The following is a 12,106-nucleotide window of genomic DNA, read 5'->3' as shown; positions in this document are numbered from 1 at the left end:
TGCTGGACGACCCACACCATACAAGGAGCAACTTGCTCATCACGGGTGATAAAGAGTCACAGCGATTTTGAGTTTAGCATCTTTAGCCGTTTAGCCAGAGATCGAACAACTGGCCATTCAGATTCGTGAACCCCTCCCCCCCCTCTTCCCCCCCGAGCGATAGCTATCCCAAAAGATCGCAATTAAGCGATGTTCCCATCTGTTATTCTACCAGACTGTATCTTTCATGAGTTTTACCAAGTGTTTGCCCTTTCAGTACTGCTCATATCACTGACAGTGATGAGACAACATCCCCACGGCCTAATTGTTTGTGCATTGCTGCAGTTACTTCTTCCCAAACTGATTTGGGGACATCATGGTAACTCATACAAATGAACAGTGGCGCCTGGTGGATTTTTTTTCTGGGAGGGCCAACCAATCAGTTTCAGTAAACATCCCAGTATAATTCAATGCAAATCAAACATGCATTATTACTTTTATTATTTTATTGCTATTACTGATATACTGAGATGAGCCTAGAAACACCGATCAGTGTGTTGAGGAAAAACCAACTCAAAAGCCCCACAAAACTTCACACAAGAAATATTTTGAATAAAATGTCCCAGTTTTCATCCTCGTCCTCGTTGTGTTTCCTCGTCCGTCGCAGCTGGGTAGCGATGTTAACTTTAACAACAGCGTAACGGAGTCATCGCTGCGGTCAAGCCAGCCTCCACTTCAAAACACACAGTCAAGCCTGCACGTTATTTCGCGGTGTATACTAGAGATTACGGTAGTGTGCTATCACAGGGCTACCCGCGTGTGTCCTAGTGTTCTTTATCTTTTCTCACTTTTTTCCGACAAGTGCTTCATGTCTCTTACTCCTGTTGAATAAAGCATGAGACTGACATTTGTTTCTCTAAGAAGGATTAAAATGACTAAATGTGACTAAAACTAAACTAGCATTTTCGTCTAAAGACGAAGACTAAATAAAAAAATAGATGCCGAAATTAACACTTTGTGTGAAGAGAGCGGGGTCTGAGTGGTGTTTATATAATGCTTTATGCTAATTTAAATCATGCACGTTGGTCCCCAGTTGTTTTTAAAAAAAAGTGCCAGACAGGCAGTGTGATGAAATTGAAATGCCTTTGTTTGGGTTCATATTCACGGCTCATCTGATCACAGCTTATGTACATTGTTGGTTACTCAGTGCTCGCTCCCCGTGGACATACGCTTAACATAGGACTACACACACAGGCAGTGGCTGATTAATATTCATGGTCTAAAGTTACTTATCATTATAAATATTTATTGTGATTTACTCTTTTGTGCCTGTCCGCCCTGTCTTTTCGGTCTCTTGCATACCCTGGAGACATTAGACCCCAGCAGCTGCTCTTTCATTTCATTTCTTATTTACTAAATGCCCTCTTTGTTATTAACTCTGTGGCTGCCTGTTTGTTTCCACTTTCTACCCATCAGGCTCTACCTGAGAGTATGTATATATTCGGAGAGGACATACAGGTAATATGCATATAGACGTACAGTTTACCTGCGCCTTCCCCTCTTATAGTTTGTCTTGCTTCTATAAAATATATCCGATGCACTCTTCTTTGTCCACCAGCGATGCCGTGCTGTGTGTTTTACGGCCTCTGAGCAGATGCTGTGGTGTTTAGAGTGAAGCCACTATGATAAATGCTTTGAGCAGAAGGTTATAAATTACACAGCGGAGGATGTTTCGCTCCTGCGACTGTTAAGACAGGCCTTTATGGGGTAATAGTCACAACAGTAATGATAATTCATTAATGCAATGAGAGGCGTGAGGCCTGGCTGCATGTGGGAGCTTCCCTGTTAATAATAGATGGTTAGAATGATATGACACGGAGAGACTGGGGTGTGGATGGGTGCGCAGGGCTCAGGTTGAACAGAGGTCGGTTCACTATCGGCACCGTGGAGCTGTGAGCTTGCACAATGAGATGAGAAGGCAGTTTGGGAGTGCGGTGGAGCTTAAGATTGGTTCATCTGTTTGGTCATCAGTTCATTGAAAACTGAGTCACAGGGGAAGGTCCGCTTTAATACTCTCAAATGGAAATGGGTTGTGGTTAAGGCGCAGTGTTTGCTCCTCAACCTGATTATCAAACTAAATATGTGTCATTTCTTGACCGCCGTGTTCATCCCCCATGTTTTTCTTTGTCCTCCGTATGTGTCTCTGCAGTCACTCACCTCTACATCCTCCATGTGCTTGTGCTCATCTCATCGAAAGAGCCTGTCTGCAATGAGCAGCTTGCAGGCACAGAGAGCTCAGCATTAGGCAGATCCAGCTTATGACCTCAGTACACTTGTGTCTTTCTTTGCGTTTTCTTCCAGAGGCAACAGCCGTTTGTTTGTTTGCCGTCATTACGTTGTGGCTGTGTATGCGCGCAGTATAATTTAAGTTTGAAAGCTGTTACAGTATGCTGTGAAGACCTCAAGAAGACAACACTTTATTGGACTCATCTTTGACAAAACTATACATATTAAAGGAGTGTAAAAAGTTGTATCCTGGTGCGCAGTGTTTCTGTTATCTGGGACATAATATGAACAGGCTGTTCAATGGTGTCGGCAGGTAGCAGTCGCTGAGAGCCCCACCTGCTCGTTTTAGAGCAATGAAGCAGTCGTAAAGGTGCGCTCCCCATCCACCATTACGCTAAAGTGTCGGCCCATAAGCCCCTGCAGGTGCACAGGGTCACAGTTTGGGGGACTGCAGAGTTTGACCCACATCGGGTGAGGGATAGTGTGTCTAACTGGACAGTGTCCTGTACAGTTAAGTGTCATTCTATTTATGATCTGACATCATCCATCAACACATTTAGAGACCTGCCCTACCCACAGTAGGTTTTAAATATTGTCTGCTCAAGTTGCTCATTACCCTTTGAAAAGACAACCACGATGCTACCCAATGAATGTAATCCTAGACCAAAGATGAAGAAACGCTGTGAATAGAACAGCAGAAGAATATAAGGTTGACAGGATATTTGTATTATTAATAGGGCTGTCAAATGATTACAAATTTTAATCAAATTAATCAGAATTTTCAGTGGATTATTCACAATTTGCAATTACACCTGAATCCTAACCATTTTTTCTTTCTGAAATGCATACCAAAGATGAATAACAAGACACATATACATAATTATCATTATTATTATCATCATCATTATTATTTTTTACATAAATACATGTTATTGATATTTGACTTGTTTGACTGGTTTAATTCATTCCAGAAAATAATCAAATCAATGTTATTTGATAAGTTACAGACTGATTTCCCTGCATGGCTCTAGAAGGGTCTCGAGCCTCTGCAGTTTATTCCACTCTGCTGTGAGTTTGTGCTCCTGATGGTCCAGGGCTGCGATGACCAGACATGTCAACCCTCCCGATATTTCCGGGAGACTCCCGAATTTCAAAGCCCCTCCCGAAAATCTCCCAATTTCCACCGGACAATAATAAAAGTTACACCTTGAAGTCGAGCGGCAATTAGTATGGGGATGACGGCCTCTTTATTTCTGCTCACGCGCTTGACCATTTCCAGCGTCGGATTCCAACGTGTTGGAACATTTTGCTATTGTTGGTCAAATGATCTGAGGTTGATTTTGTTAATGTCCTGCGAACATTCAGAGTGGACTGGCGCAAACGACTTGCTGAACCTGACGGCCTGACATATGCCTGCAGGTGGCAGTAATGTGTTGTATAGGATGAAGTGCATTCCCCAGAGGAAGAAGTACTTTCCTTAGCTGAATAATTTGTCACACTGCGCATGCATGAAATGCGTTAAAAAAATTGACGTGATTAACAACAAACAACTAATTAACGTCGTTAAAGCGCTATTTTTGACAGCCCTAATTATTAATTTACTTTGTACTATCTGTTTGTGTATGAGTTTTCTTCTTGCTGGTATTGGTCAAGTGCACAGATTTGTTTCTCACTTATAATGTATTGCTTTTCCTTGGTATAATAACGATTAATGTAAGGAAACAAGACTGTCAGACTTTATTTGGTGGTCTAAAGGTAGAGACTTTTAAACCTGTGTGATTAACGTAATATATCTTTTTATCTCAGCCAAGTCTGACTCTTGTGCTGCTGGTATTTTAACAAACGTCTCATTGTGCAGTGTTCTGTCACATATGTTAATATAGTGTAAATAGTGACTCAAATTTTCAGGATGGGTCCTTTTTAAAAAGCTTTTATATAGTATTGGTGTATAACAGAAATGTTCCGTATTTCTATTTTAGAATTGAACAAATCTGCAAGAAATGAAGAGAAAAATACACAGTCCTCTTTCTGTTTAATAATTCCCTTTAGAGTCCAGTGACTTATTGTTCTAAAAAAAAAAAAATCTCCCCACATGAACTCTAACAGCGTTCTGTTGGAGTTGATGAGTGATTATGTCATGGATACAGGGAATATGAGACTTGAAAGGACCCTCATGAGTGGAAGCAGATAAAGCTGAGGAAGACAACCTGACAACCATGTCCTCATCACTGTCTCTATCACAATGATTGTTAGAAAGTGGACATCTTCACTGTGTGTGTGTGTGTGTGTGTGTGTGTGTGTGCGCTTGTTATCTGTTCTTTGTGATGTGTTTAGGTGTGCAACACTGAGACAGAGGAGGTGGTCTGTGTTTGGACCGGGGGTCATCTCTATTTTGACAGCAGGCTTTGACAGCCAGTAATTGGTTTCCTTTTCAATGCCTCTCAAAGCTTCTGGAGAAAAAGCAATTTTAGGAGCCAATCAATTCAAATTCCAGCTCACTCACGATGGAAAAGCCTGTGCAGCTTTTACCTCCTTCGCCGTCCATGAGATAGCTGTGCTGATAATCTGCTGCTGTGTCCCCTCCAACATAACCCCAGTTTACACACACACAAGCACACACACACACATACTGCATCTGTCTTTCTGTCCCCTGTGAGGGGAAGCTCTCATTTCTGCCTTTTCTTGAAAGCAATTGAGTGTGATAATAAGAGGTTATACTGTAAATGGTTGAGGCGCACATTTACCCAAAGACTGAATGAACCTGGAAACACTTTGCATCTCCCCGTGTATCTATTTCACATACAAACAAAGATAAGCGTCCACATGCACACAAGATGCATACAAAAACTCTCCTGTCATCTCCCACTTGCTTTAACGGTCAAGCCGACACACAAATGGGCGTACCAGTACACAGGTACACCCAAATACATGCCTTCAACACAACACATACACACAAGTGTTTGCCTGCAGGCTTTGCCTCTCTGAAGGGGAGAAACACATCATTTAACCAGACTAGTCAACTGAGAACTAATTTCTCTTTTTGCGCTTACTGCCCGAGGAGCCCGGGGTTTGCAGAGTTTATATTGGCAATCATCAGCGCACTGACTCTGTGCACAAACTCTTTGAAACAACTTAGTTTGGATTTTGATCAGTAAACTGCTTCTGATACCTCAGGGCCCTGCTCCTTAGCACAGGGGAGATTTGTATCACTGCAGCCTGGGTACAGGATCCGTCTACATGGACTGCAAAGTATCATCTGTTGGCCTCTTGACAGTCAGACAGCAGCTGAGCAACAGGCTTCTGTAGCATCTTAGTCTACAGCAGTGTGCATCCCCATACTTCTTAGTTTTTAAGAGATGTTTCATGAATACATCCGTTAGCTGCTTATAAGGCACAAAGATAATGCAACCATGTGATACTGATGCTTGTAATAATTGTCCGTAAGATGATTGGGCAAATTAGTTACCACGGTATACATATTTATCTGAATTCAATCATGCTATCAAACTCCCCCAGTGCTCTCCGCATTCCCACCTCCTCCAACCTCCAAACAAAAATCATGTTGAAAAACCGCGGCTACTTTGGAGCAAATGCATAACACCCTGGTGTAAATGATTCGGGCCCAAGGTGTTAACGTACCGCAAATCTCTGCACAAACCCATCGACCATCCATCCGCTGTCTAAAGTTGGAAGTCTTTGCCAAGCAGTTGGCAAAGTGAACGGCCCGTACTGTGACGGGGATTGTTTGGTGGGAGATAGGGAGCCCCCCATCCTCCCCCATCCATCATCTCTCTCCCTCTTTACTTCTCTCTCTTGGCCTATCTCTCTCTTCCTCGCTGCGTGTCGTCAATGCCAGAGGGGCCGGGCCGAGGAGGCAGAAGCAGTATTAGCTCCCAGGCCGAGCCCAGCTCCTGTCAGGGCCTCGATAGCTGTCACGCTAACACCCCCACCGCTATCATTGGGGCACTTATGGGCCTGTCACTCACCTGGGAGAAAGAGAGAGAGAGCAAAAGAGGGAGGGAGGTATGGAGGGGGAGCGTATGCTTGGGGTGATATGTAGAGGAGAGGGGAGACAGTGGAAATGGAGGCGGAGCTTAGGATGCAGGAAGGAAAGTAGAAAGATGAGGAGGGATGTAGGATTGGAGAGGGACAGATCGGAATGCAAAAAGGGGGAGAAGCAGTTGAGTGGCATTAAATGATGAGGTCATGGAGACATGACAGATGAAAACTCAAAGGTTAATATAAGGACCTGACTGGAGTTCCAAACACCTCACGTGTATTTAGCGTTGCGCTGTCTACTCGTTGGGCAGGATGTGCTTCGGTGCACTTGACATCAAAGCGACGGCCATTTGGACATTAAGGAGAACCATCGATTGGCCATCAAGGACGATGTAGTGCAAGCTCTCTGGGAAATTACAGGCTTGAGCTAAACAGCATGGTGTCATTTTTAGAAGGTGAAAAAACACATTGATAGCTGCAGCCGTTGATCTGTGAGAGGCATCATAGATGTGCACTCACAGATGCACACATTCATAACCATAAATACTTCCTAACTCATTTGGAAGTGCACACATTTATCAACACTCGGGAAGAAACAGAGCGATACCTAACACACACTTTAGTCCATTTACTGTTGTGTAAACTCTCATATCAGACTCTTATCATTCAGCGCAGAAGTGCATAAGTCACAGCTACGTAAAAAAAGTATGTACCCTACCATCCAACACGCACAGCGGTACACCGTAATGAGGGTCGGCATCGGGGCGTCACTGAATCACAGTGACCAGCATCGTGGCTGACAGAGCGGGCTGCAGACACGTTCCAGTTTGGCCCTTCAACTGACTGCGGAGCCACTGGAGTGGAACTCTATTACAACAGCCTCTCCAGCCACGATCCATCAGCGCCGACCCCCGCCCCGTGTGTACGCAGCAGTGCGGATTGGTTATTTCATAAAGTACAAGATTACTAAAAGTGTTGCTCTTTATGTGGTATTCGTCTGGCACCATTTTTTATCTGCAAAGCATGTGACGGCAGTGGCTGCTTTTTCAGGCAGTGACAGGTATGCAGATGAGGGAAAAGTATCACTTCATATTAGATTAAAACCAATCAACACCTCCCAGCAAAGCATGTGTTATCTTAAAGCCATCAACATACGACATAGACAGATGTTAGGGTGAGACATTTAATAAACTGGGCAAAACCCATTGGGTTGAAATGCTGTTTAACCTCACACACACACACACATGGTGAGCTGAGGAAAGGAATAATTTCACTCTTTTTGGCCATTAAAAATAGATTACTCTTGAAAGATCATTGTCAGTTTGAGAAGCATGATAAACAGCATAAGATGAATGTCCAGTAAAACCTTTCGAGGAAAGGAAATATAAACTTGATTATAAAAGTATATTTTATTCTGGGTTTTCTCTCCAGGCAACAGACCAAGACGCAGGCATATTCGGGATTGTGCGTTACTACTTCAGTGACGAGCCAGACCAGTAAGACACACATTGACATTCATTTTTCTTTTTTTCTTTGGCCACTTTTGGATTTTTGCACTGCATAGTTTCTGCCCGAGAGCGTCACCAGGGACTCTGAGCTACGACGATGTCAGTCACATACTTACAGAAGGAGGCAAAGAGAAAAAACATTCACACAACACATTCTCCATATGTTAAAGGAACATAGTCAGTGTGACTTCCTACAATTTTTAATTACTTTCCCAACATAATTTGTTTTGCGATATGCAAATTGCTGCCAGAGAAACATCTTAAATGAGAAAGTTTTCTCCTAAAAAAAACATTAATCCATCCAACGTATAATATTTTGTGTTTTCAACATGGTGCTCTTCTCAACTTGCCCAAACCTTTTGGGACTTTTGCAGGTTTTCACTGGATGACGTGACCGGTTGGGTCATTCTGCGGGACATTCTGGATTATGAGTTGATGCGGCGCTTCACGCTGACCGTGCTGGCGAGGGACGGCGGAGGGGAGGAGACCACGGGGAGGGTCCGTGTCAATGTGTTGGACGTCAACGACAACGCGCCGCTCTTCCAGAAGGACGCGTACGCGGGCTCGCTGAGAGAGAACGAACAGGCCGTCCAGGCGGTGGCACGAGTCCGGGTGAGACGCTTTTTGAAACATTCATGTTTACAGTGACAGTAAAACACCACGGAAACAACTGTTTGGCTGCAACAAATGAACTACGTTTCCGTACCAAATAATGGCGGTAATTTCATTTAAAGGTATACACATACAAGTAGGTACATAAAAGTGTGCACTAACTGAAAGATACCTGCAATAATACTGAATATGCATATTTACATTTACAGTACATTCATATGAAAGTGTGTGTGTGCTGCATCCGAGAAGAACAGGTCAGCCGTATGTGTTGCCCATCAGTCACTGCCACACAAAAGGCAGAGGTACACAGCACAATGGTAACTAATGGCCCAGATTTTCCTTTGATTGTGCCCTGGGGAGAGACTCCTGAGTCCCTTGAGGCGGGGGCTTACCCCGCCACGGTGCACTCTTTACATTGAGGGGGTGGGGCTGGCGACGGGGCTCCACGCTTGGCTCGCTGTGTTTGATTAGTCTGAGCGGACCCCAAATGCTCCTGATATTAATGTGCCGCCCGAAAGGACCGGGGAAGCCGGACGCACAATTGTGTGTGTCAGCAATTTGCCCTAAAACCTGTACTATACACATACAAACAAACACACACACACCACTCAGACACTCTGGATTCTAGGAGACGGAAATAGATAGAAGAGGATGTGAGTCAAAGCAAAGAGAGGCTGTTTGATTCATTCTCTTTCCAAACAAAGCCGCCTACTACAGCCCTTCTGCTTTCTAACAGCTAAACCTTATTTTTCTTTGATTTCTTAATTCTTCTATTTTCTGCCCCCAACTCCTCTCCAGATTTAGTGCGAAACGACTGGCAAATACAAAACTGTCTGTTGAAATTTGATAATAGGACGACAGTCTGGTGGTGAAAATCTGCCGTTTAGGACACTGAGGGGGAGAAAAAAGTATTGCTTAGTCAACACTTTGGCATAAAATCAAAGAGTTGAGATGTGTGTGTTACGGATAGATACAAGTGAATGTTTTTGACAACCTGTCCAGCCTTTAATGATGCCAGGAAGGCCCAGCAGACTCTCCTCACAGCCGGAGGACGCTTGTTTAAGTTCCTGCCAACTGGAGAATAATGAGTGGGTGTCATCATTGTTGTTGATGTTGTTGTGGATTAGCTTTGTAAAGTATATATTTTCAGCTGTCCTCTGCCTGCTTAGCTTGTCTTGGCTCGGTTGGTGTTCTTCCAGTATTGACACCTGCACCACTAATAACCAGAATCAGCTACAATGTGTCCCAACAACACACCGTCAGTGACTGACAGCTTCCTGGCTGTACACACATGCACATGCTGACACGCAGCCAGGCTGTGCAAACATATACCCATAAGATATTAGCGGTTTACTGCAGCCGGCGTCCTGCTGCACTGTCAGTCTTTACGCCTCGCTCAAAAGTTCTCATCTCTGCCCACCCACAGGCTACAGATGAGGATTCTCCACCCAACAACGTGCTGACATACACCATCACTTCCGCCTCGGCTTTCCCCAATTTCTTCAGCATCATCATGGTGGAGGGCTACGCAGGTACGCATTCAATTTGGAGGTGGGCAGGGATGTTTAAGTTGTAGACTAGTAACATGTAGCACAAAACTAGAGTCCCTCCCTTCCTCTTCTCTTCTTCCTTCAGTGATCAGTGTGACCAGGCCTCTGGACTATGAGCAGGTCCCCAACGGGATGATCTTCTTGACAGTGATGGCTAAAGATGGTGGAAACCCAGCCCTCAACAGCACTGTGCCTGTCAAAGTGGAGGTGATTGTAAGTACAAGCCCGCCACATATGCAACATCAATGATGTATCACTTGACACCTAAACCTGCAGGTAGCAATGCCTCTTCCAAACGTGGCAAATAATAGCAAAGAGTACAAGGCAGTTCCTCCCGGGGATGTGAGTCTTTTTTTTTTTGAAGAACGTCATGTGCAGCATCAACTATCATAATACTCTCATCTGTGAGAGAGTATTTTCTACAAGCTGTTACATCAAAAGCTAGAAACCCTTCCTACCCGCTGTGGTCAAAAATACAACCCGTCTTAATAAAAAATGGTTGTCTTCTTTACTCATTAGAAATAACATCTGGTGCGTTGGTTGGAAGGTTTTAAAAACGCATTCAAAAAAGTTATCCATCCATCCATCTTCAACTGCTTATCAGGGGTCGGGTCGTGGGGGGCAACAGCTCCAGCAGGGGACCCCAAACTTCCCTTTCCCACATCTACCAGCTCTGACTGGGGGATCCCAAGGCGTTCCCAGGCCAGTGTGGAGATATAATCTCTCCACTTAATCCTGGGTCTTCCCCTGGGCCTCTTCCTAGCTGGACGTGAGTGGAACACCTCCCAAGGGAGGCGTCCAGGGGGCATCCTTACCAGATGGCCAAACCACCTCAACTGGCTCCTTTCAACGCAAAGGAGCAGCGGCTCTACTCAGAGCTCCTCGTGAATGGCTGAGCTTCTCACCCTTCTATCTCTAAGGGAGACGCCAGCCACTCTCCTGAGGAAACCCATTTCGGCCGCTTGTACCCGTGACCTAGTTCTTTCGGTCACGACCCATCCTTCATGATCATAGGTGAGGGTAGGAATGAAGATTGACATTCCCTACCCGGAGCAGGCAATCCATCGGTTTCCTGCTGAAAACCATGGCCTCAGATTTAAAAAAAAGTTAGTACAATTTAAAGACATAATAGGTTTTTGTCCGACATTGTTCTGTTTTCCCACATAAAATGTTCTGTACTCATAGCAACCATTGAAATGTCTTGACTGTAACCTTCATGTTGATTGCACAGCATCACCAAAGGGAGGACGAGTTTTCCCATGGTTGTCCTTGCTGATAGTGATGTACATGTAGTAGCTGTTATTTGACACTTAAGGTCACTGACATGGATCAGGCGGTTGGTTTAATGCTTTCAAAAATCAAAATGGGTTCAGAGTTACACTTCAGCCGCCACTCAAGTTCATTCACAGAGGTCACTGAGGTCAGGCGACTCTGACCGAATCCAAAAGCCAGTAGAGCATGTGCTCATTTCTCATCGTTTCTCATCAATGCTCAACATGTTTAGCCAATGGGACGTTTTTTGCCCTGTCAAGCAAAAAGCATCTCAGGGCTCCTGTGCTACTTGCAAGTAGTTAAGTCAGTTGGGCCTCTTCTTTGTTCAGACCTTGAGACGAGACAGATTTGGGTTGCAGTTGATGCTCAATTTGTATTCCTTTGGGAATATGCATATTAGCTCGCAATGAACACAATGCACTACTTAAATCTACAATTTGATCCAGTCCACACACAATATGAACTTCCTCGTGCACACTGGTTTCTACAGAGGTTAATATCCAGTTTGGTGTCTATATGGTGTTTAGTTTAAACATGTTGTTCTGTGTACTTTCCCTTTTGAAAAAATCCCTTCCATCTTCCCTCATTTAGTGACAATGTGTCTGTTGTTCGCTTGTGGTAGGGGATTTCCCTCTTACAGTGGCTGAGAATCTTTCTAATTAAAGGTTCAGCTCAACAGTCAAACTTTTTTTCAATGTTTTTTGGAAAGTTTCCCTCAGATTGAAACATGTGTGTGGTATCTTGTGGAGCTGTTGTGTGTCTGAGTAAAGAGTAAGCTGTACTTCTGTGCTGGTGAAAACCTGGGTTGAACGCTTGACCTGTGCTGCTGCCTTCTTCACTTCCTTTCATACAAACAATTACACTGTCAACACGGCTGTTCCTGGGGTGGGAAAAGGCCTC

The 12,106-nt window shown here is 44.2% G+C and overlaps 1 protein-coding gene across 1 annotated transcript in view; it reads left to right on the top strand.

Annotated features, from left to right (window-relative positions):
* The window catches only part of cdh23 (cadherin-related 23), a 139,697-nt gene that overhangs the window by 83,391 nt on the left and 44,200 nt on the right, over positions 1–12,106 (top strand). Inside the window, exons 14-17 of the mRNA XM_037464975.2 lie at positions 7,696–7,760; positions 8,147–8,384; positions 9,811–9,916; positions 10,020–10,147. Of these exons, the coding sequence (XP_037320872.2) occupies positions 7,696–7,760; positions 8,147–8,384; positions 9,811–9,916; positions 10,020–10,147 (537 nt within the window). The remainder of the gene's footprint in view (positions 1–7,695; positions 7,761–8,146; positions 8,385–9,810; positions 9,917–10,019; positions 10,148–12,106) is intronic.

Source organism: Pungitius pungitius, chromosome 13 (genome assembly GCF_949316345.1).
Source record: "Pungitius pungitius chromosome 13, fPunPun2.1, whole genome shotgun sequence".
NCBI classification, from domain to species: Eukaryota; Metazoa; Chordata; class Actinopteri; order Perciformes; family Gasterosteidae; genus Pungitius; species Pungitius pungitius.
This window is presented reverse-complemented; position numbering and strand designations above follow the sequence as displayed.